This window comes from Panthera pardus, unplaced genomic scaffold, assembly GCF_024362965.1.
Source record: "Panthera pardus isolate Hobbes unplaced genomic scaffold, ASM2436296v1 HiC_scaffold_10, whole genome shotgun sequence".
Lineage (NCBI taxonomy): Eukaryota > Metazoa > Chordata > Mammalia > Carnivora > Felidae > Panthera > Panthera pardus.
In genome coordinates, this window is record NW_026526655.1 from 66,327,653 (window position 1) to 66,354,240 (window position 26,588).

Genomic DNA, 26,588 nt, shown 5'->3' on the forward strand with positions numbered 1-26,588 from the left:
GGCTATATCACCTGGATCTGCCTGGATAATTTAACCAACTTAAATGTTTATGCTCATTTCCTTACCTTTGCCAATAGTGGTTTTACTGTTTCCTTCGGCCCACTTATCACACTGTTTTGAACCCCAGACGGCCTAGAGCTCTTTGCAAACTTTAAACACGGCTCAGAAGCATAAGGAATTGGCTCATGTATTTGTTTTTTCAGACAGGCAATCAAAAAACATTGTTCTAAAAATACACTGGCATCAAATGGCAGATGGAAGATATTTTGATGCCTGTTGTTTACATTGGATCGGATTGACAATAATAATAGAAGTCCATAGGCAGAATTAACTTAGCTATCAGTCATTCAAGTCTGAGGCATCTTCTGTCACTTATGAGCATTTTAGGGCCTGTCTTTATCTTCCCTCTTAGTGACTCATAATATAGCTCCAATGGGCACTGTGGAGGAGGGAGCAAGGACAGCCATCCCTACAGTGTTGCCAAATACGAAAACTCAGATCTTTTAATCTGTGATCCAAAAATTAAGATAAGAGGGAAAAAAACATGCTCCCATAGAAAAAGAGTAGGTCATTATTTAGCTCAGAATTGTATGTTAATCACTTCACAGTTGGGCACTATGTATGGCACCCCTCCTTTTCTTATTTTCCTAAGAAACCAATTTCTATTATGTTTCATTTAAAATAAGTTTATTGAATTAAACTCAGTAAATGAAACAACTGACATGACTGGAGCTTGAAATAAACGATGTGATGATCTAATGAAATACATAATGCTAAATTGTCTTGCTTCTTATGCAAAAATTATTATTAGTCATAGCAATGCATGAATAATTAAGGACAAAACTATATTAGGCATTTAATAATATTTTTATATTTATACATCTGAATTTTTAATTTTTTTAAATATATTGGTCAAATTGACTTGTGTCCAAATATTTTAATTTCATTATTTAATATATAACCTTTTTTAAAATTAGTTTATCGTCTGTATTAGGATTTCCTGCCTCTCTTTTTTCTAATAAACAACAAATATTCTCAATTCATCTGGCAGCAAATTCCTCTGATTTTGCCTTTCCTTCATCCTTTTGGTACTTCCCCCTCTCTTTGTTAAACTTTCTTTTTCTTTGTTATATTATCTATATTTGTTTCCCTAAATGTATTGCTTAAGAAAGAATGGATTTCATTTTAAGATTTTTTTACTTTGCTTTTAAGTGTCATAGAATAGTCTCAATAGTAAAAAAAAAATTTTTTTAAAGAAATACTAAAGATTACTAGGAGAATGTCTTTTAATTTTTAACCAACAAGAATTCTGACTTTTCTTTTTTTCCATTTGTGTATTAGGTGGTTGTGAATGCCCTTTTAGGAGCAATTCCATCCATCATGAATGTGCTTCTGGTTTGTCTTATATTCTGGCTAATTTTCAGCATCATGGGCGTAAATTTGTTTGCTGGCAAATTCTACCACTGTATTAACACCACAACTGGTGACATGTTTGAGATCTCCGAAGTGAATAATCATTCTGATTGCCTAAAACTAATAGAAAGAAATGAGACTGCCCGATGGAAAAATGTGAAAGTAAACTTTGATAATGTAGGATTTGGGTATCTCTCTTTGCTTCAAGTTGTAAGTGAACACTCTTTTCTCTGAAATTTGTTTATTGTTTGGAATAATAAAGTGATAACATACATCTAAGTTACTAAGAAGAGACTTTAGCTATTAAGAAGGAAGTTTATAACACACTTTTTTTTTTCTAATTTTGATTTGTTAGCACAAGTGTGTTAGCCCAGGTGGGTGGCAACTTCAGCCCATGCAAGCAGTGCAGACATAGTTGATAGAGGCCAGGCAATTCAGTTCTTTCCAAAGGTTTTTTTCTCTTCCTGCCTATATTGCTCTCTTCCCATATAAACAAGTTGATGAATAAATCAATACGTTTGCTTTATTTTTTTCTATTGCAATTAGAAAGCATTTTCCACTGATGGATCACCCTCCCCAAACATACATACTTAACACACCTGATTGGATTATAAGTAATTGGTGGCAATTAACTGCTACTGAGTTGTATGATTTGGCTTGAAGACCAGGGAATGATATTTGAGGTTTTAGGGTTGGATCCTCACAGTGAAATACAAATAATACAGAGTAGTGCCTGAACCCAGAAATGAAATATAAGCAGCTATGGCCTCACTTCAAATGACATTTCAGAACAATTACCTAAGTCTACTATACATAATAATAGTATCCTTATTGTACTTACTACTTTAAATACGTAAGTATCTGAATATTAATGTTTTTTACTACCGGGTCTCCTAAGCCTGATTTGCACAAAAGAAAAACCGTTTGCAATTTATAAAAACACAAAAGATGGTGGCCCTATAAACATCTGCATTTGATGCTGCTTTTGGCAGCAGCTGCCTCATGACAAAGCAGTGGATAAAAACAGAATCCAGATTGTTTAAAAAACATAGTAAGATATTGCTCTATTTTGGCCACTGCAAAGTCAGCCTAAGGAAAAAAAAACAGACTGTAAAAGTTCTTTCATTGTTTCTCTACAGAGGCTTTAGCACAGAAATCTATTTCTCTTCACCAGGATCATGTTTTCAATTGCTCAACCAAGAGACTAACCAAGCAAACAAACCTGCATGGGTCAAAAACCATTTTACCTCTCTTTCAGAGGTGTCTGTACTATGATTCCTTTATAAGTTCTTCCCACCTTCTTGTTGGAAATTCTTATTTCTCTTCTGGATGTTTCTGACTTACTCTGAATGTTTATGCAATTAAAATAGGGATTTAAAAAAATCTGGAAGTATGATTTCTTTAAATATTGTAGTGGACACATGGTGACATTTTCTTGAGAATTTATCCTAACCCTTAATTAATAACCACACTTGTAAATATCACCTAAGTGTATCATTTCCTCCATAAAATTGAGAAAAGAAAAAAATTTTTGAAGCAGGTCCTTGAAATGATAAATAATTCTGAAAATGTAGGGTAAAGATCTTGCACGCAGCCATTAGATAAATTCTGCCACTAAAGAAACTCTAAAGTACTACTTTATAGTTGGCTTTGTACAGAATCACCTCTGTTGATGAGTAACTCATTGAAATGGTTCTATGAATCACTTTTTCTGTTCCTGTACCTAGTGGGTAATGGACTTGTTCCGTCATTGACCTCAGCCACTGACATTCAGTATTTCCCCCTCTGATAGATAGCTTCTATTTTGTAGCTAAGAATCATTACTTTCTTTCCACTGCCATCACACAAACCCTTCCTTGGCTTTCTTCCCATGACATCCACCATTTCACAAGTGTTAGTGTTATGAAAACGAAGATGTGTTGGGATACAGATGCTGAAAGCTTTCTAGACTTGTTCAGTAGCTAAAAACAATCCTCTCAGACTCTCAGGGCTTAAAATTTATGTCCCGGGACAAATAACAAGTTACTATAAGCTACTAGACTTGGGATCCATCTTGAATCTGAGAATGCCAAGTATCTACTGTATTATTTTCTACTTTTACCCATATTAACTCACTTTCATTAAAACTACAGGGAAAAAGGTAGACTATAGGATGATTTCTGGGTGCTATTCTTCAAAATTCTTAAAAGAATAGTTGCAACTCTGACTTTATACATGTCCGTATGATCCTCAGAGTGTTATGATCAAGAGAAATGTTAAACTTTCACTTTCATCACCTTGCAGTAGATCTAAATGTAATGATTGATTTGTAGATCTAAATTGTAATTGTTTTGCTGCTACAGATATCTCCAAGTGTGTTGGCATTTGTAAAGCTTTCTAAAAGCATTCCACCAAATTTCTATAACACTTTAAATTTGCATTATTCCATTAACTCTAAGGAGTAGAGAAGTATTTGTGAGTTAGTTATCAAGCAGGAGGATATATCAAATAACGATTTTTGTTTGTTGTGTGTTTTAGAAATGAAAAACCTTACTAAGATATTGTATTGGTCCAAAATCTATGTAAAACTTGTTTTGAACTGTCTTTCACATTGTTCCTTTTAAAAAATACATAAGTAAGAATATTTATTAAACATTAGGTCTGAATTATTCCAAAGTAAAGCATGCATGTCCTTTTTAATAGGCCACATTTAAGGGATGGATGGATATAATGTATGCAGCAGTTGATTCCAGAAATGTAAGTATTCCTTATCTCCTGCCTTTTTGTAACATTGGTTAGGTTCTAAAATTAATTCAACAGGGCATAGCAGCAAAATGGAATGATTCTATGATGATTGTTTTAAAAAAGCAAAAATTGGCTCAAATTAATATTCAAATATAGCAGTGTTTATCAGAAAGATCTTACTAAAATAAATGAAAACAAATTATTTTGAAAGGTAAATGAATACATTCATATGTTTAATAACTGACAAATATCCCTGTATTAAATATTTTTCTATTTTGCTTTCTTTTTATCTACTAATTATATAATCAGCATATGGGAGCAAATGTGAAAAAATATATGATCAGTATCGGTAGTTGAAATGTATAGTTACTCTTCATAAGTAGTAGACAGTGTGAAAAGTTATGAATGTTGTCCAGGCAGCCTTAGATTTCTAGAACAATCCCTTTTAAATTCATTCTTGTATATGATTTCAGCATCTATAAATTTACTGAAGCCTTTACCAATGATGTTATCACTTCTATGGTTAACATTTCCTTTAAGTTTATATCACCAAAGTAAAGACCTACTTTATTTGGTTTCTCCTACAATAGTCTCTTTCAGGCTTTAAGAAGAGAACTGAAATCCATGCTTATTCCAACTCTGCTCTTCAAAACTTTGTAAAATTTAGTCTGGTCTGTCAGTCCTCATCTATCCATTCTGAAGTCCAATCTATTGTTTGGAAGTCCAATCTATTGTTTAGTCTATTATCATAAAGTTTAACTTCTCTCTGTGTAATCTGTAAACTGACCTGGTACGGCTCACTTAACTTTCTTAATGTGCACTTCCATAAGTGGCTTTAGTTTCATGTTGAGTGCTTTCCTGATATCCACCAGAGTTGTGTCATTTCATTTGTTACTTACAATTATGTTTTGGGTATTTGGTGGGTTTTAACTGTGTTATCTTTAGAAGGACATGAATTTATTAGAGAACTATCTATTGTGATTCATTTACCCTTTACTACGTAATATGTGGTAGCTCAATGATAATTTACTGGAAGTTAAATCTAAAGACTGAATCATCAACTGAGGATTCATAAGACGGGTGTCCAGTTGTGTCTACTAAAATATGTCCTAAAAAATTCAAGGACTATTATAATGATAAAGGTATGATGCTGAACTTCTAAATGAATAACTCAGTTCTTGTTTACCAAATAAATTCATGCATACACAAATAGTTGTGTCTAAGCATAGTCTATACATATATACTAGAATAAAATTTTTCATTAATAATTTTTAAATTATTAAAACTCAGTACCTAAAAATCTTTTACCAAATTTAGCTCTCTACTATCCAAATAGCAAGATACTAGTTGTATTTATAGTTATAAAAAATAGATTCTAAAGTGTCATAATCACTATATTTTTTACATGAAAACATCTCTAAAGGCTAATTTCAGAGACTTTTTTTAGAGGCAGCTGACTCAGAGGGAAAAAGAAAAGTACTGCTAAGTATTACTAGGCATTTTCTTTTCTATTCTCGTGAAAATGCACTGACTTATAGCATCAAAATGTATTGTGACATTTTACAAACTATTCTCCTTTGGTAGGTGGAACTCCAGCCTAAGTATGAGGACAGTCTATACATGTATCTTTACTTTGTTATTTTCATCATCTTTGGGTCCTTCTTCACCTTGAATCTGTTTATTGGTGTCATCATAGATAATTTCAACCAGCAAAAAAAGAAGATAAGTATTTCTAATATTTTCTCTTTCACTAAGATAGCAAAATTATTTGAAGCATTCTCTCCACTAAATGAGTACTTTGATTCAGAAGCCAAATGGGCATATACATTAAAATCTATTTTTCATCCGTTCCTTCTACCATCTACAGCCCATTTCCTTCAGGGTATAGAAAGCCAAGAATGACTGGGTTCCATTCCTGTACATAGATTCACAAAACCTCTCTCTCTCTCTCTCTCTCTCTCTCTCTCTTTTTTTTTTTTTTTTTTTTTTTTTAGCCAGGGGCCACATTTTCAGTCCTTTCGAAGAGAATAATTAGAAAAAAAAACTAGAAAAGAAGACAGCATATGCCCCTTTTCCAAAGTCAACTCATTGTTTTATCCCTGTAATTCCCCTACTTAAAATATTCTTTCCAGTGAAAACCCTTAGAATGTTTGCAATAAATTAGGCAAAAGGTTTGCATAAGCATCTCCTAGTGTTTCTTTTCACATTTTTTCCTTCATTGGATCTTTTTATAATTTCTATTTCCTTCTCCTTGATATTTAATTATAAAATATTAGTCCCAGTGTTGAATTGAACAGCTCTTTATCTTATTATCATTTATAAAGCCCATTTTATCATCCTGATTATATATGCACATTATAGAAAGTATGAAAAGTAAAGAAATACCATTACTTGGGAGTAATCACTATTCACACTTTATGTTTTTCTGTTCACACTTTTCAAACATATTCTTGTTATCAAAATTATTTTATCTATAGTTATAAATTCTCTTTTTGAGTTAACATAAGTATTTTGCCATTTTGTTAAGTCTTTGTACGTAGATTATCATAATTTACTTAACTATTTCCCCAAAAATGGATGATTTATGTTGTTTCTAATCTTTAATGATTTAAAGAGTACCTAGTCAAAAGTCTTTGTGCCAAAAAATAAAAAATAAAAATTAGTATTTAATTATTTTCTTAAGACAAATTTCCAAAGTATTTTGCTTCCTCCAAACAATATGCTCGCTCACAGTCTCAATAATAGTGTATGGATGTGCTCAGGTCACTGCTGCTTCACTGGCATCAAACATTCTGTTTTTAATACTTGACATTTGATAAATGAAAATTGCTTTTAATTTTAATTTTTATGTCTATTATTACTAGTAGATTTGAACATGTTTTCGGTGCTTTTTGTCATTTATATTTCTTCCTTGTTGATCATTCCTTCATCTTATTTGTTCAGTATATTTTGTTATTGTATTAGTGCTTCCATTGTATGAGATGTTTTCACTATAGAAAATTCCTGTCCCCACCCCTTTTTATTATTAATATATTCTATGATCAATGTCAGGTCTTTATATCACTTATTAGCCTGGGTTGCAATCCTCCTGGCCTGTCACATCCTTGCCATACTAATGATCTCTGATTCCTAACACTTCTACCAACTTGGCCAGTTTCCTTTTTATCCTTTTGTTCCAATTCTTGGCTGAGTGAAGGTGGATTATAATAACTTTAACCCATCCTACAATATACATACTCTAATGCATTGCTGCACTGGAATAAGAAAATGATTGTCTTTAAGTTCTGAAAAGCAGTCTGTCTAGCATTAGAAACTTATTATTTCATGTTTCAGCAAATCGCATTTTACCACTCACTTATTATATGGTGTTGGGTAAAATACTTAGCCTCTCAGTTGCTTGCTTTCATTCTGCCATAAAATAATACTGAAAGTAATAAAGTCAATGTTGGATTACTGTGAGAATTAAATAATACTGTAGCACCTAAAAAATGCAATTTGTATTTTTCAAATTTAAAATTCTAGGCTTAATTATTTTATCCGTTTCCTTTTTTAACCATCCTTTTCCTGTTTTAAGTTTAACATTGAAAAATTATGTGCAAAGGGGCACAGTTTTCACCAGTTTTTATTTTTCTTTTCTATACTTTGGAGGTCAAGATATCTTTATGACAGAAGAACAGAAGAAATACTATAATGCAATGAAAAAATTGGGATCAAAAAAGCCACAAAAGCCTATACCTCGACCAGGAGTAAGAAATACCAAATGATACGGGAAAAAAATAAACAAAGACAAAAAATTGCATGTGTTTTCTTACAGAAGAGATAGTAGCTAACATTTCCAGCGGCAAAGATTTCTTCCATTTTTAGAATATCATTAATTCATACCTTTTATGGTAATGGTAAAAATTACTTAAAAAAAAAAAAAAAAGAGAGACCAGAAAGAAAAAGAAGAAGCAGAAAAATGCATCCTTGTTTTCAGGGGACTTCTAATTACACAACTAGAATCCAACCTAAATGGCGAAGGCACATAAATAATGTGTTATGCGCAAGAAAAAGCTGTTCAGAACTCAAAAGTAGTTGCTGAGTCATCTTAAGAAGAGGGATAAAATTTGGATGGGATTAAAAAGCATGCAATTTTCTGCTAGGTTAACAAAGTGATGAAGTGCTGAGTGAAATAACATCTTACTTCCCTTGTATTGTCCGTTAGATGTATTGAGTGGAGAAAAAAAGAATTCTGGTATCTGCTGTTCGTGTAGATGGCTATATAGTTAGAAGTTACTAATGTCTTCAGCCATCAGGGGCAATAAATACAATTCATGATGATAACTAACAATCCTCATGCTTCCATGATAAACCAACCAAACAACTCCTGTGAAATGGAGAAGCCTTATCCTACACTGTATTGATTTTTGTGATGATGATTTGTGAAGTTAAAATAATTCCTGAGGCACATTAGGGAACAAAATACTAGTGAACATTCATACTGTGCCATCCAACAGTTGCCTTCTTGAAAATGATGAGAAATACATACTGTTCTCTACTAAACCTTAACCCTGGAAGTAGAAATGGGTCAACTATGTGTAGAAAAAATGTAAGATAGAAGATATCCTCAGAATTCCTCAGCAGCCTAAGGAAATGAGCCTGACAATGGCCTGCAGTGACTAACAGTGGCAGAAATGAGGGGCAGAATGACAGATCAGTAATGGGGACATTAATTTTTGACATCAAAGTATAAAGAAGGTCATTATGGTCTGATTATTCCTGTGTAGGGTCAGCATTCTATGTCTGACAGTCAACAAAGACTTTTGGTGGAAGAACATCAATATCACCATTCATAGGTTTTAAATGCATAATGTTATAGATGTGTCCTGGAAATCCCAAGTTCTCTTTAGCAATTCTTTGAGAATAAGACAAATGGAATGTTGCTAGATACTATATTTTGAGATGCCTGCATGGTCCAACTGATCATAGGATATTCTAGTAAAATAAAATTAGCAGGTTTCTCTATTTCTCATAATCTTAATATGTTAATATACATTTGTGCCTCTGGGTGAAGAGTATAGTATGCAATGTTTCTTATCAGAGGTACCCTTTTGACAGGGATCATTATTCTGTGGAATACCCATTGGTAAATAGAAGTTTAGGTTATTAAATTTTTAAAATTAATGTGTTACAAGCCATCTTTTACACCATTCAGAGTCAGTGGTTACTATGTATAATATTAGAAAGTTAACCAATGCAGAAAGTACTTAGGCAGATGCTAATATGTACAGGAAAACTCCTCGGTTGCTAAAAAGCTTTCCTGTTTCCCTACAGAACAAATTTCAAGGAATGGTCTTTGACTTTGTAACTAGACAAGTCTTTGACATCAGCATCATGATTCTTATCTGTCTCAACATGGTCACAATGATGGTAGAAACAGATGACCAGAGTGAATATGTGACAAACATTCTGTCACGCATCAACCTGGTGTTCATTGTGCTGTTCACTGGAGAGTGTGTGCTGAAGCTCATCTCCCTCCGCCATTATTATTTTACCATAGGCTGGAATATTTTTGATTTTGTGGTTGTCATTCTCTCCATTGTAGGTAAGAAGTATTTAACATTTCTTCAATTCTGTTCAATAAAAGTAAAAGTTGTAACATTTGCTTTACATTAGAGGTCATCCCACCACTCAGAAATCACTACTCTGAAATTTTCTATGTTTCATCCAGGTGTGCTTGTTTTTCTTACAAAATGAGGCTCCTGCTATATGTACAATATTGTATCCTATGTTCACCGTTGTAGATTAGGTATATTATTTGTGGATCTAGTATATTCCCATTAATTTGAACTAGGAATGTGCTATTAACTAAGATCAAAAATGTTTTTTGACATGTTTAGATTAAATAGCCTATATAATATCTAGATGATTCTGTTGAGAAGAGAACTAAAAATTTAGTCTGGTCCTAAGGAAAGACACTGCATTGGAGATATAGACATAGAGTCATCAGCATGTAGACAGGAGTGGAAGCTGGTGTGAAGATAAAGAAAGGCATAGAGTGAAAAAAAAATAAAGATAAGAACAGAATGTTAGCAAATACAGATGGAAGTTTCTTTAAGGGTATCAGGTAGAGATTTTCTAGATAACCTTGAAATGGAGTTATACTAATGATGCACAAGGGGATGCGAGGTGGTATGGGACATCATTTTATCATTATATACTTAAAAGTCTGGAATGTACAACACATCACATCAGTAGCAGCTCATCTCATTAAAGATACAACTCTAGCTCCAGGGAAGTGGAGAAGTGTATCTGTGGGCCTAAAGTATTCATTCTTTCCTAAACCAGATAATATGATTGGGTCAACATTTTACCATTCAATATGGGGCACCTCTGATGGGTAGATTTTCATGCCATTACCTCCTCTTAAGGAGTTGGTTTTATATCCAACTCGTATATTGCAGGTATCCTTTGATTTCTACAGTAACCTATGATGCAATCAGTTGTGGATAGGGTACTAAGGTTATATTCACCTCTCTCTATCTCACTCTCTCTTTATCATCCTTTTTCTCTCCCTCTCTCACACACCACACACACTTAGACTAATACTTTTCTAGAATGAGACAGTGTAACTTGAAAGACCTTGGTTTTCTGAACCAATCAGGAAATTAGTTCAATTGTTACTTCATTATCTAAAAAGCAAATAGAGAAAAAATCTTAAAAGAAGTGTCTGAGAGACCAACGTTAGACGCAGGAGACCAGAAAGGGCACCAGCTTGGATCCTTTTAGAAATGTAGCAGCACATATATATAATATGTAAAAATATTATAGTGGAAGCTCAGGCAAGTACCAAGTTCATGGAGAAATGAAAATAGTATTAAAAATGGTAGTTACTTTCAGATGGGTAAGGACTGAATAGGCAATTTCAGAAAAAAAAATAATTGTATTCATATAAATATGTACTTATATCCTTGGCCACTGCTGTTCAGACAGACTTGGTAATTTTTAACTTATTTTTTATATATTTAGTCTTGAGATTTTATGTAAGCTAAAGATAGTCTTTAGACATCCCTCAAAGACAAAAGTACCGTAAAATTATTTCTGAACATTGTCTTAACTTGGACTGCCATAACAATTTACCACACACTGAGTGGCTTAACCAACAGAAATTTATTTTCTCATAGTTCTAGAGGATAGAAGTCCAAGAACAAGCTGCCAGCGTAGTGGGTTTCTGGTGAGGGCTCTCTTCCTGGCTGGTGGATGACTGCCTTCTTGTATGTCCTCATACGGCAGAGAGAGAGGAGATAGTTCTCTAGTGTTTCTTCTTACAAGGGTACTAATCCTATCATGAGAGCCCCACCCTATGACCTCATCTAAACGTAATTATCCCCTCCAAACTTTCTCCAAATACTATGCATTGGAGAGTTAGAGTTTTAAAACGTGAATGGGGGGTAGTGAGGAGGAAGGACACAATTGAGTCTATAACAAATATTGAGTTGAATTTAATACTGAATGTCAAAATTAAAGTTCATTAATAATATTATATACAGTTACATGTATATTATATGTATGTCAAATTTAAGATTATGCAACTGAATTTCAGGATTCTGAACTTGACCTTAGAGCCTTAACAAAATTTTGATTATTATCTTAGTGGATAACTTCAATGGTTGGTATTCTCACTTTTTATCCACAGGCATGTTTCTGGCCGAGCTGATAGAAAAATACTTCGTGTCCCCTACCCTGTTCCGAGTGATCCGTCTCGCCAGGATTGGTCGAATCTTGCGTCTGATCAAAGGGGCGAAGGGGATCCGCACGCTGCTCTTTGCTCTGATGATGTCCCTTCCCGCCTTGTTTAACATCGGCCTCCTGCTCTTCCTGGTCATGTTCATCTACGCCATCTTTGGAATGTCCAACTTTGCCTATGTTAAGAGGGAAGTTGGAATTGATGACATGTTCAACTTTGAGACCTTTGGCAACAGCATGATCTGCCTGTTCCAAATTACCACCTCTGCTGGCTGGGATGGATTGCTAGCACCTATTCTCAACAGTAAACCACCTGACTGTGATCCTAATAAAGTTAACCCTGGAAGCTCTGTTAAGGGAGACTGTGGGAACCCATCTGTTGGGATTTTCTTTTTTGTCAGTTACATCATCATATCATTTCTAGTTGTGGTGAACATGTACATCGCTGTCATCCTGGAGAACTTCAGTGTCGCTACTGAGGAAAGTGCAGAGCCCCTGAGTGAGGATGACTTTGAGATGTTCTATGAGGTTTGGGAGAAGTTTGATCCTGATGCCACCCAGTTCATGGAATTTGAAAAACTATCTCAGTTTGCAGCTGCTCTTGAACCCCCTCTCAATTTGCCGCAACCGAACAAACTCCAGCTCATTGCCATGGACCTGCCCATGGTCAGTGGGGACCGGATCCACTGTCTTGACATCTTATTTGCTTTTACAAAGCGGGTTCTGGGAGAGAGTGGAGAGATGGATGCCCTTCGAATACAGATGGAGGAGCGATTCATGGCTTCTAATCCATCAAAAGTCTCTTATCAGCCAATAACTACGACTTTAAAAAGGAAACAAGAGGAGGTGTCTGCTGTAATTATTCAGCGTGCTTACAGGCGCCACCTTTTAAAGCGAACTGTAAAACAAGCTTCATTTACCTATAATAAAAATAAAATCAAAGGTGGGGCTAACCTTCTTGTAAAAGAAGACATGATAATTGACAGAATAAATGAAAACTCTATTACAGAGAAAACTGATCTGACCATGTCCACAGCAGCTTGTCCACCTTCCTACGATCGGGTAACAAAGCCAATCGTGGAAAAACATGAGCAAGAAGGCAAAGATGAAAAAGCCAAAGGGAAGTAAATGAAAATAAATAAGAATAATTGGGTGACAATTGTTTACAGCCTGTGAAGGTGATGTATTTTTGTCAACAGGACTCCTTTAGGAGGTCAATGCCAAACTGACTGTTTTTACACAAATCTACTTAAGGTCAGTGCCTACTATAAGACAGTGACCCCTTGTCAGAAAACTGTGACTCTGTGTAAAGGGGAGACGACCTTGACAGGAGGTTACTGCTCTCACTACCAGCTGACACTGCTGAAGACAAGAGACAAAATGGCTACTCAGACTGTAGGGACCAGTTCAAAGGGGTGCAAACCTATAATTTGGGGGTTGTTTAACATGAAACACTTTAGTGTAGTAATTGTATCCACTCTTTGCATTTCAACTGCCACATTTGTCACATTTTTACAAAATCTGTTAGGGGATTCATCTTTTTTTTAATCCATATGTTGTTTATTATATGTGACTATTTTTGTAAATGGGGTTTCTGTTGTGAAATAGACAAAGGGTCTCTTCAACAGGTATGCCACCGGGGGTTATCACAATCACACGGCCTCCCATCTGCACAAAGGTGTGGTTTGCATGAGGGCATGCTGCACTTAGAGATCATGCATGAAAAAAAAAAAGTCACAAGGAAAACCATGAGTTCTTAAATTCCATCCATCTTCCTGGGAGGGGTAATTGGGTGATAACTGGAGGTGCTTTGTTGATCTTGTTTCATCAAATCCAGCCACCAGACCAAGTGGATCATTTTGGGCGGGGGGAGGGGGTAGGCCATTAAATCTTAGCAGGTGCAAACTTCATTCAAATGTCTGGAGTCATAAATGTTGTGTTTCTGTTTATCGTATTTAAAAAAAAAAAAAAAACTGAAAAATGAGCATTGCTTCTCCCCGAAGACTGAATTGACCAAAAGAACCCTTTATAAATTTCTGCTTAATCCTGCACTTCGTTTAGCCATCTTCAGCTCAGCAGGTTGACAACTGTATATGTTAATGAAATGCTATTTATTATGTAAATAGTCATTTTACCCTGTGGTGCACGTTTGGGCAAACAAATAATGACCTAAGCACAGTATTTATTGCATCAAATATGTACCACAAGAAATGTAGAGTGCAAGCTTTACACAGGTAATATAATGTATTCTGTACCATTATAGATAGTTTGGATGCTATCAATGCATGTTTATATTACCATGCTGCTGTATCTGGTTTCTCCCACTGCTCAGAATCTCATTTATGAGAAACCATATGTCAGTGGTAAAGTCAAGGAAATTGTTCAACAGATCTCATTTCTTTAAGTCATTAAGCAATAGTTTGCAGCACTTTAACAGCTCTTTGGTTATTTTTAAATTTTAAGTGGATAACATATGATGTATAGCCAGACTGTACAGACATGTTTAAAAAACAAACACACACTGCTTAACCTGTTAAAAATGTGTTTAGAATTTTATAAGCAAATATAAATACTGTAAAAAGTCATTTTATTTTATTTTTCAGCATTATGTACATAAATATGAAGAGGAAATTATCTTCGGGTTGATATCACAATCACTTTTCTTACTTTCTGTCCATAGTACTTTTTCATGGAAGACATTTGCTAAACAAGAAATGAAAACAAGACTGGGTAGTTGTAGACTTCTGCTTTTTTATTAAATTTGCTAATTTTAGATTATTTCATAATTTTAAGGGGCAAAATAGGTTCACAAGCCACGTCCAAATTATGCTCTGCAATTGGAAAAGGGTATAACATTTTAGTTATATTTTTGGTAGTGCCTGCACAAACTGATTGAAGGTAGTGCTTATTTTTCATTTTTGTCCTTTTTTTTTCTAATTTCTGTTTATGTTTTCATTTCTTTGGAGTCATCCTGCTCTAGATTGCTCTAAATATAATGCAGGTTTCACATATTTTTTTCCACAAGAACAGAGAGTAGTGAACTTATATAGTCAATTACATCAGGATATTTTGTGTTTCTTACAGAAGCAAACCATAGGCTCCTCTTTTTCTTAAAATTACTTAGATAAACTGTATTCGTGAACTGCATGCTGGAAAATGCTACTATTACCCTAAATGATGCTAACCAACATTAAAAATGTGCAAAACTAATAAAGGTTACATTTTTTATTTTATTGTTTGCCTAGTTACTTTTTGTTAACAGCATTTTATAAGAAAATGAAGATATTTTATTCTACAAATTGGGGGAGAAAGGGAAAGACACAAACACATAGTCTACCTGAGCTGACAGAAACCCTGGGGTAGAAATGGGACTGGGAGGAATGACCTCCCAAGGGCTACAAGCAGTAGGAAGTGACTTCTGCTAGAAGGAACTCATGTCAGAGCATAAACTGGTAGCTTTCACTGGAAAAAAAGTATGGAGCCAGAGCCATGGTAGATGGCCTCTTGAGATACGAAAAGAAGCCCTCAAATCTGTATTTAAAAAATTAAAAGTTGCTATGTGTGAGTAGGATATTTTGTTTGCTCCTCTAGAACCACTCTCCAGGCTTCTCCTCTTGCTCTGTGGAAGGGTGATTTTCTACATTGCTCTCTTACCCTTTGGCTCCCAACTGGTGTGGCTAATGGAAAGTCCCAGCAGGAAAGTACCATCAAGGAAAGCACCAGTGGGAGAGAGCTAACTTGGGTATTTATTCCCCAGTTCCTTCTTCGCTGAGTTGCTCTGGGTTGGCAGTGGTGCATTTATCAACATAAAGTTATACTTTTGGTCAGACAATCCCATCCTACAACAAAAGCTACTTGGGGTTCTGGTCTTCACTCCCCTACTTGTTCTCTTAGACCTGTGGCTGGACTTCTCTATTCCTTGTAGCTCTCCCCTAATCTTGCTGATGCCTTTTCAAATGGCCCCTTCATGACAACATTCTCTGTTTCACCTAACTCCTGTCCTGTCGACACAGTAATTAAATAGCTTGTGAAATGGGTCAAAAGGCAAAGATCTGCTTTAGGTCAGCTTGGAGACTCAATCTAACTGGCTATACATAAAAGACCAGGAACTGGAAGAAACTCCACTGAAGTCAACCAAAGAATTCAATTCATAGAAATCATAGAAAGGTTACTACAGTGGTCTGGACAGTAAGATTGACAGTCTAAAAACCTTAGCTAAATTTATGAGGAAAGAGAAGCCCTCACCTGTCATCAGGTAGTACAATCTCAGTTATGAAGCTAGAAGGGGGAACATGGCCTTGATGGGAAAAGGAGCAGTCATGCACTACTTTTCTTATCCTTCTACACTCATAACATCATTTTAAAACAACATGACAATAAATACCGATTTTTTAGTGGCTGAAAAGTACTTCCCATTTCCAACCAACATAAATAAGGATTATAGGAAAATCTCTACAGATTTTTTTATACTCCACATCCACACCAGTAGTTACTGGTACTTTTCCAAATACAAAAAGAACTAGTGAAACAGAATCATAAATTACCATAGTCATGTTGGTATTATTTTACATAATACTTGTGGTGCCAAAAAGTAATATAATGCTCAAGGAATGTTGAATCACATCAGTGGGACAAAGACAGTGGCTTGAAAGAAGTTCCCATTGGTCAAAACTGGGGGGATTTGAGAATCAGAAAAGATAACGATAGTAGTAGATTACAACCTATTTAATAAAATAAGAATTCATAAGTATATACTGATATAAATAAATGGACAAAAGCAAAAACCTCTTCCTTATTGTGAATTTTAACTAACAAGTGTAGAAGAAATACTACAGTTAGAAAATCACCATTTGGCAACCTTGAGAAGGACAATTGATTCATGCAAAAATAATGAATGCTAAACTCATGAACGAAAGTTTGATGAGGAATAATAAACTTACATTGTCTCAAAGTATCTCTTTCACATTAATTAAAAAAATTTTAAGGAGAGTTTATAGTGGAAAAATCTAGCAGGTACTACCTTCAAAGATATCAATTATACTGCCAACTACACTGAAAAAGACACATGATTTCTTGGTATCCAGTCAAAGCTGCATTACACGAACTTAACCATAAGGAAAATCAGATTGAGGACATTCTATAAAATAATGTTAATTTCATGAAAAACAAAGGAAGGTCAGAAACTGCCTGAGGTTGAAGAGCTATGAAAACTAATGATTCTGGATTGGACACTAGACTGGCAAAATAACATCAATTACAGATATTGTTGAGAAAACTAAGTTTGAATATGGACTGTTGATTCAATATTAGTATTATGAAAATTGATTTTTCTAACTGTATTAAGTCTAATGCAGCTATTACAACTGTAGGTAATATCTTTCTTCTTGGAAAATGCATACTTTTTAGGGGTGAATGGGATGATGTCTGCAATTCACTCTCAAAAGAAAATGTGTTCAAAGGAAAATGTATTATGTGTATGTGTGTATATTTAAAAGATATAGTAATAGATGTGGTATATCTTTGGGGAAGGGAAGAGTTTTTTGTTCCTGTTGTGTTATGTGTTATTTAAGTGTGTATGTATGTGTGTTAACCCTATTTTCTACCCTCAAAATTAGATATACTATCTCCAATTATTTCAAAGAATGCTTTATTTTAACTACAATTCTTTTTTTCCTGGAAGTCATATTTCTAAAATTACTTAAATTATTACATTCTTTGACTTTTATGATAATCCTTACATTGCTAAAAAAAAAAAGACAACTTTAAAATAAAGATGTGACATAGTGGTTAAGACATCTGTTTGAAACTAGACAGACATAATTGAAGCTTTGTAATCTAAATGCTGGTAATTCTATCCATATCATACAAGAAGGTAGTTTATTGGCTTTCTGAGCTGGGGCCCAGACATTCTAAGTATAAACCAATAACCCAAACACAGTTCCACAGACCAGCACCCCCATGACAAGGTTTTCATATGCCTACACTTAAGCCAGAAAATTAACAATAGTGTTATAAATATTTATAAAATTTAATGTATTCAATTTAAAAATTTAATTGTAAATTTGTGTCTCATACTTTTTTTGAAGACTAAAATCTTTATGTTAAAATGCTTTTTTTTTAGAAATTACGGTGAGAATAAATGATAGTAGGTTATTTGTTTTAGTATTTTATTTGCTCAGATTAAAAATTGGCAACTTTGTGTTGGTCCTCTCATTTTTACTTTACTGGTACATGAATTCAAAAATATAGGAACCATTGGGGTAGACAAATATTACCTGACCTCATAAATTTGTGTGTTTGTACGTGGATACCAGAAAGTTCAGATTAGAATTAAATAAACTGTATTAAAGACAGCAAATATGTCTTGTAACTGCATATTCTATCATGTGTGCACTCGAATTTCATATTGTTATAAGAAAATAAATGTTTCTCAGTCACTAAGAATTTATTAAAATGTTTTTTAGTCAAAAATATTGCTTCAATCAGGTGCAGCTGATAATACTGTTCTTCCTGGCGCATGGGAATATTCTTCGAGGTTATCAATTTATGTTGATTCAATCAATATGGCAGCAAAGGCATGTGAGGAAGAAAATATTCCAGGCAACCAAGAGTTGCTGGAGAGGTTGCATCACCAAGAAATGCTTAACATCACAGGTGAATAATCCTCAATGTCAACTGAGTACTCAGTGTTGCTCAAGTCCTTTATCATCCCCTCCGAACACTTGTATTTTCAGGTAGCTCTACCTCTTACTCACCAAGAAACATGAGGACATTGCCATGAAGTTCCTCAAATTCTTTCCTCTCCAGTGAAAAATATGTCTTCCTTCCCTCCCCTTTCCATCCTTTTTCTTCCCTTCCATTCCCTTCTTTGCTCCTTGTCTTTGTTTCCATCCTTTCTCCTTCCTTCTCTCTCCCTCTCTCTTCCATCCTCCCCCTTCCTTCATCTGTCCAGAGATCATTTTTCCCCATTCATTTTTACATATGTTGATACCTTGCACTATAAGCTGTTTGCCTTCTCTTGATCTTTACTCTCTCTTCTTTATTGATCCATTCTGTCCGGATTTGCATTTTCAAAATTGGTTCTTCTAATCTTGAGAACTAATTTTGCTCAACTCTGATGCATCTTTATGCACTGTCCCATTATCTCATTCCTTTAAAAAATTACCTTCTGAAATCAGGGTTCTATGCTGACCACCTTCACTCTTAGTTATCGATGATATCAATGAGAAAACTTGGCTGTGAATAATCTTGTTGACCTTAGTACACTGAGTTTTCAAAATGCTATGCTGGCTACTATCAGTAACATTATAAGGAAAAGATGAAAATACTTACAAAAGGTAGATATAGGAATAAAGAATATTACCTACTTGGAGCAAAGCTGTATATACTCTGTTTCTGGTTATCATGAATTACATCTTCTCTATTTAATGTTTGCTAAGAAGGGAAAATTATTCACAGAGCTATTCAACTGTACACTGTAGCATTTTGTTTGTTCTGTTGTTTTCTAAAAATGTAGGCTTTGTTTATAAGGAATAGAGACCAAAAAGTTCTTTTTCCCCCCCAGGTTTTTATTTAAATTCCATTAGTTAACATATGGTGTAATATTAGTTTCAGGTGTAGAATTTAGTGATTCAAAACTTACAGACAACTCCTGGTGCTCATCCCAACAAGTGCCTTCCTTAATCCCCATCACCTGTTTAACCTATCTCTCTGCCCACCTCCCCTCTGGTAACTATTGGTTTGTTCTCTACTTAAGAGTCTGTTTCTTGGTTTGTCTCTCTCTTTCCCCCATCTTCATTTGTTTTGGTTCTTAAATTCCACATATGAGTGAAATCACATGGCACTCGTCTTTCTCTGACTTATTTCCCTTAGCGTATACTCTTTTGCTCCATTGATGAATTGCAAATGGCAAGATTTCATTCATTTTTATGGGTGAGTAATAATCCATTTTGTGTGTTTATATATTATCCTTTGAGTAAATACTTAGCAGTGCAATTGCTGGATTGTAGGGTAGTTCTATTTTTAACTTTTTGAGGAACCTCCATACTGTTTTCCAGAGTGGCTGTACCAGTTTGCATTCCTACCAACAGTGGAAGAGGGTTCCCCTTTCTCTGCATCCTCACCAAAACCTGTAGTTTCTTGAGTTGTTAATTTTAGCCATTCTGACCGGTGTGAGATGACATCTCATTGTAGTTTTGATTTGTATCATGAGGAGTGATGTTGAGCATCTTTTCATGTGTCTGTTGACCATCTGTATGTCTTCTTTAGAAAAATGTCTATCCATGTCTTTTGACCATTTCTTAACTGGATTGTGTGTTTTTTGGGCGTTGAGTTTTAGAAGTTCTTTACATATTTGGATACTGACCCTTTATCAGATATGCCACTTGCAAATATCTTCTTAAAGTAAACTTACAGGAAGTTACATTTTAAGTGTGAATTTTTCACGAAAAAATATATTGTTATAGAAAATTTTAATTTGCTCATTAGGTTATTAATGAATTCACTATTATGTGTTAAAGTTGCCATAATATGTGTGCACGTGTTTTTGGAAAGCATTAACTTACAGATTTTATCCTTCCTCATCAAGCTGTCTGGTATAAAATGTGACTCTTATAGATTCAAACACCAAATCAATGCTGATACATATTCTTCCAAAGCACCTTCTTTCTCTCTTTAGTGCTCTCAAATCTGGGGCCTATCCCTGTCAGACTACAATTAGCCAAATTCAACGATCTTAATCCATCTTTATTATATTTGGTAGATAATTAGAATTCGATGGTAATCATCAACACCTTTATTAAACCACATCTTCCTTTGCCTTCCATAAAACTATACTATTCTAGGTCTCCTCCTATATTTTAGATTCTTTGCCTTTACCATTTGTTCACTTTTTTTCTCCTTTTGGATTTATACAGCACCATCAGCTTCTTTGCTGAGCTGGTACTACAATTTCAACTTTCTATCAATCTTTTATACTTGCATATTTTCTATTACCTTTAACTTAATATGTCCAAACTTATTAGACTACATTCCATTCCTCTCAGCCACCAACAAAACTACCCAGAAGCCAACCTGCTTTCCCAATATCTGTTATTGTGTAAGCTATCCCTCCAGTTCAGCAAAAGAAGTAAGTACACATTACAGAGTATATACAGGAATTGATGAGTAACTCTACAGGAGGATACAGGAACAATTACAACAGTAAATTCTGGCCTGAGTTTGAAGAATAAGAAGGGCAGGACAGGCTGAACAGCAGAAATATTATGGAATAGTGGTCAAAAGCATAGATGCTGGAGCCAGATGCCTGGATTCAAATATCAGCTATACTTCTTATTAGCTGAACAACCTTGAAAAGTTTCTTAACCCTTTGTTGCCCCAATTTTGTCATCTGTAAAACAGTAATAATAATTCTTGTGAGGATTAAATGAATTAATACAAATAAAGCTCTTATATAAACACTTCCAAGCATATAGTAATTGCTACATACAGGTCTATCCTGCTGAGAGATGACCAAACACACATGTGGAAACGGGAAACAGGATGGCATGTTCAGAGCATTCACAATGAAGTGATAACTGAGTGACTGAGTGATAACAGTGACTGAGGGGCAAGCAGGGGTCAGATAACAAAGGGCCCTAAGTGCATGTCGGGGTTTGCTTTAATGCATAGTGATGAACATCATTTAGACATTTGTAAAAGAAGTGAAGCTAGAAGTGAAGATACTAGGGAATATTTTGACTAAAGAAAAGGAAACAGAACGCAGCGACATAATTTAAGAAGCCACTGGAGAATCCAGGTGAGCAATGATGAGACACCATTAGCATTGAGTACCTTCCTCATCTCATTTTCTCCCCACTGAAACCAAACGCAGACTTCAGAATTCAGTGACAGCTCCCTTGTTTCTTATTGCTGTAAGAGAAATTTCTTTCCAATGAACTTCCATGGGATTTGGATGTATACGTCCAAACCGAAACACTTTTGAGAGTGAAGGAGGATACTGTTGATAATCATGCAAAAGTAAGAGGCATAAACACAGACTCTCCCAGGCAAGCCAGGACATAGGATCACCTCATATATGCCATTGGTGTGACATTTAAACTGCCAGGATGCAGTGGTTTGGAATGTGGGTTGCTTCCTTTGACCAGCCTCCCTCTCCACTTCTGCCACAAGAACACAAACACCACATAGTGTCTGATAGGCAGAGATTGGCCTTAAATACCTTTTACTCTTTACACTGCTTTGCATACAGAAGGTTTTCCGTGGATATTTAGCAAATAAACAAATTAATTAATTTTAGCATTGCTCGAAATTATTCCATTTTCAAGTTATTTACCCCTCTAAGATATTTTCCCCTTTACTTATATACTATGTCAGAGGGCTGTCATTATACATAAGACATATGAAGTAATAAAACATCATAAGAGTTATAAATGAATATCAACCTTGGTATATTATAGAAATATTGGATGTATATAATAAATATTATAAATGGATGAGCATTGTATCCCTCCATAAGAGTACATACACTACCTCTCTATTACCTGTAAAGAAAAGGAGATAGATAGATAGATAGATAGATAGATAGATAGATAGATATAGGTATAGATATGTATATACATAAATATTTCCAAGGTATAAAAGTTCATAAATTGATTTTTAACTCTTCAGAACTTAAGGATTATATAATACTCACCCCGTTCTTTGCTATGGTGGAACTATTGAGCTTGCCATTTTAAATTTATTCCTCTAAAAGGAATTAGGGCTTTGGACCTTGGTTTTCAACATCGCTTGGCCTGATTCTTAACTGCATTATTAATGCTCATCTTTTATCAAAGATGGTGAAGAAATGTCCCGTTCAGCAGTATTTCTTGCAGGCATAGAAAACACAAATTTCTAAAGGCAAACAGATTGTGCCTTTGATCAACCTCAATGGTAAGTGCAGCCATTTGCCCAACCTTAGGGAAAAGTCTGTTGAGTTATACTGACTGCTAACCTAAAATAGGTGCAAAGCTAGAGCAAAATATAGTAACTATAAGGTTATGATCATATAAATACGTAAAGAGATGGATAATAGGATTTATGGAGAATGGAGAAAGTACCTGGAAATATTTTTTTTTTCAGAAACAAGGAAACTGAATGAATGCATTCATTCAAACACAGCAGAGTTTGTCCTATTTGTCATATGTTAGATTTGTTAAAATAAAACTCAGTACACAGTTAATTGCATGAAATTTAGTACCATCCAGGTATGTCCCACAACGTTATGACACTGCCTCTTTGCCACACTAAAGTCTAGGTATTGCCATGGCAAATCAATGCAAGGATAACTTCAGGGTGGTGGGCGCCAAGTTATTGAGTCTATCATAAACTCTCTTACCTTTCAATAATCTTAGATCAATTTTCTTTCTTTCTTTTTTAAACATCTAATTCTAGAAACTTACCAGGGAAATAGCTAAAAATACAATTGAATCAGAATCTCTAGAAAAGGACTTGAAAATTTCTGTTGAGTTATGCTGTTAGAATGTTCTGGGAGAAAGCTATAATAAGCCCCCCCGGAGAGTCTCATCAGCAGAAAGTCTGTGAAATCCTGACTTATGGGTAGGTAGTCTGGTAAGGTTCAAGGACCTCAGGAGCTCATCATTAGTTGATGATAGTACTTAATTAATAAAATACTTAAAGGTCAGAATATGTTGGCATCACCAAGTAGCACCCCCGAGTTAGAGTTTGATTCAGTATGATACTGTGAAGTGCCCAAATACTGTCCAGAAATCTGGGCTGAATGAACAGAACAAAATAGCTTAATCTTCAGCACATATGATTAAGTTCTAACATCAGAGACACAATCGGCTCATACAGACCTTTATAAAAATTAGGAAAGATCCCCTTTTCTCCTCTGTGGAAAACAACTCTGCACTGGGATAAAGGATTTGGCAATCGGGACATGGGCTGGATTTCAACTGGTATCATTGTGCAGGACAATCTGAGGCACTGGTGGTCATTTATTGATATAAACTACCAATCCCAAGAGAGACCACATACGAATGATTAACTTTTAGGCCAATGACGATTCTAATATTGCAAGGCTATGGAACCCTTTTTTCTCCCAAATAACATCTTATGATAAATGTGAAATCAAAAAGTGATGGTAAGGAATGGGACCAGTACCTATGGGTCTCTGCAACGTTCACTGAAGTGTGATGTTGTTGCTATTGTTTTTTGACTGAGCTATAAAAATAACACACACCTTTTATTTAAGAAAAAGAGCTAATGGGGCGCCTGGGTGCTCAGTTGGTTGAGCATCTGACTCTTGATTTCAGCTCAGGTCATGATCTCATGACTGGTGGAATCGAGACCCATTTCAGGCTCCATGCTAACAGCACAGAGCCTGCTTGGGATTCTCTCTCTTTGATCTTTCACTCCTTGTGTGTGTGTGTGTGTGTACATACACACTCTCTCTCTCAAAATAAATCAATAAAGATTTTAAAAAAGAAAAGAAAAAGAACTAAAACATCACAGAAAAATATAAAATCTTATTTTCCCACTCTCCTCTTTGAACAGTTTCTTGAGTAACGCTCCAGGAATTGTTTTATACATATGTAAACATATTCTTTATTTGTTATTATAAATAACATTTTTCATGTTCTGCAATTTGACCTTTCAATTAATATATCTTGCATATATTTTCAAGTGGCATATATAAATCTACCTCATTCTTTTTAAATGGTGCACAATGTTCCATTCTATAAATTAATTAATGGGTACTTCTTTTTTTTTTTAATTTTTTTAATGTTTATTTATTTTTGAGAGAAACAGAGACAGAATGCAAGTGGGTTAGGGGAAGAGAGAGAGGGAGACACAGAATTGGAAGCAGGCTCCAGGCTCTGAGCTGTCAGCACAGAGCCCGACACGGGGCTTGAACTCACAAGCCGTGAGATCATGACCTGACCCGAAGTCGGATGCTCAACCGACTGAGCCACCCAGGCGCCCCAAATTAATGGGCCACTTCTTGATGGACATTTAAATTTTTCCAGTTTTGCTTTGTAGTTACAAGGTTGTAATGAATATCTTTGTTCCCGGATTTTTGTGAAATCTATAGGTCTCTCTGTTGGATATGTTTCTAAATTGGATTTTGTAGGTCACACATATTCACATTTTCTATGTTTCTATTAGACAGCTGGGTTAGGTAGAGGTGCATCTCCTTGAAGAAGGGGCCATCAAAGGACACTCTTTAATTTTTCATCTCTCAACATCTCTTACAGGAAAAACAGTTCTACAACCTAAAGGCAGAAACCATGCCCATCTTACATGGTATAGGACAGTGCCAGCACTGTACTTTTTTAAAAGTTGAGTAAGTTAATAACCTACCAACATGGATAAATATTGAAAACTCTTCTCACAATATCTTCAAATTTAGGATCAAAAACATAATGCCAATAACATTTTTTTTTTGCAGTGAACCCAACACAAAGCAGCATACATAATAATGTCATATTTCAAACGATGGGAGCCACATATCATCACATTATTATTCAAAGAAAATGCCTACTTGACAATGAAAATGAGGAGTTATGGCAAATACTATTAGCCCATATGAAGCTATTCAATTCCTGTGTATCCTATGAATGATAAATAATGTAATTTAAATTAATTATCTATGAACATTTATACTTAAGTTATCTCATTTAACAATACAGTTTTTCTTTTAAAATATTCAAAAGTATTGGAATATTTATTTCTGAAATAGAAATTATCTCTATTTTTCATGACAATAGCAAAACATGATTATTGTAACAAAATCAAGACTATAAAATTTACACAGTAGAAAATAAGAAGCCCAAAGACAAATACTGCTAAAACTTGGTTTATATTTTTTCATAAAATATTACTACATGTATCATTAGATCCAAACATTTACTTAACCTTTCAAACTTCCAAAACTACTATTTGTCAATCATTTTTCCAGAAGACCAGAAATACTGTTCCAATAAAATCTGTAACACCTTGAACTCATTTATCTGTCCTGAACATTAGATTCTCATTTACAAAATGAAGGGCTTGAAAAGACATGGATTTTCAATGTCCATTCTAGTTTCAAAACATTATTTTTCGGAGAATAAAACCAATTTCTGGCAGCATAAAACAATAAACTACCATAATTAATATTGTAAATCAAGTAAGCCTTACATTAGTTTTCTAGGCTTTTAAGACAATATACAAAGGTTTCTTCATGAGAAGGGATAGGTGCTATCACACATTAATTTTGGTACAATAACTGTTAGGGATAGAAAAAAATACGAACATTACAGGTCACGACCAGTTCTTAGGAACCCATAAAAAATGTTTTTCTTTCTGCTGTGGAAGGCTGTATTTCATGAGGGAGTTCACGTCCCAGTCTCTAATGCAACTCTGAAACAGAATCTAACTCTGGATTAACCTGCCAAATCTAGTCTCCTTGATATTGTCTGAATTACAGTTTGGAAATAAATTATTGGGTTTTAGGGTCTGTTATATTCAGGTACACATCTTGAGAGCATCTTCTAAACCAATAATTGGGGATCAAGTTCTGTCTAGACTTCAGCTAATTTAGTCTCAGAAGCCATGAAGGTTTTTGGTCTTAAACTTCTTTCCATCCACTGCACTATACAGAACTATGAACTTCAACTATGTAGAAACTGTGACTTTCTAAAGTGATCTTACTAACTATTGAAATACCGCATGACCTTCCT

The 26,588-nt window shown here is 34.7% G+C and overlaps 1 protein-coding gene across 5 annotated transcripts in view; it reads left to right on the plus strand.

Moving 5' to 3' along the window:
* LOC109272337 (sodium channel protein type 1 subunit alpha) overlaps positions 1-15,095 on the plus strand; it is a 148,373-nt gene extending 133,278 nt beyond the window's left edge. For all 5 annotated transcript variants that reach the window (XM_053908040.1, XM_053908038.1, XM_053908048.1 and 2 more), the window contains exons 22-27: positions 1,342-1,623; positions 4,096-4,149; positions 5,722-5,859; positions 7,779-7,883; positions 9,451-9,721; positions 11,813-15,095. In XM_053908040.1, coding sequence (XP_053764015.1) covers positions 1,342-1,623; positions 4,096-4,149; positions 5,722-5,859; positions 7,779-7,883; positions 9,451-9,721; positions 11,813-12,990 — 2,028 coding nt within the window. In that variant the 3' untranslated portion in view covers positions 12,991-15,095. The remainder of the gene's footprint in view (positions 1-1,341; positions 1,624-4,095; positions 4,150-5,721; positions 5,860-7,778; positions 7,884-9,450; positions 9,722-11,812) is intronic.
* The last annotated feature ends 11,493 nt before the right edge of the window (positions 15,096-26,588 follow it).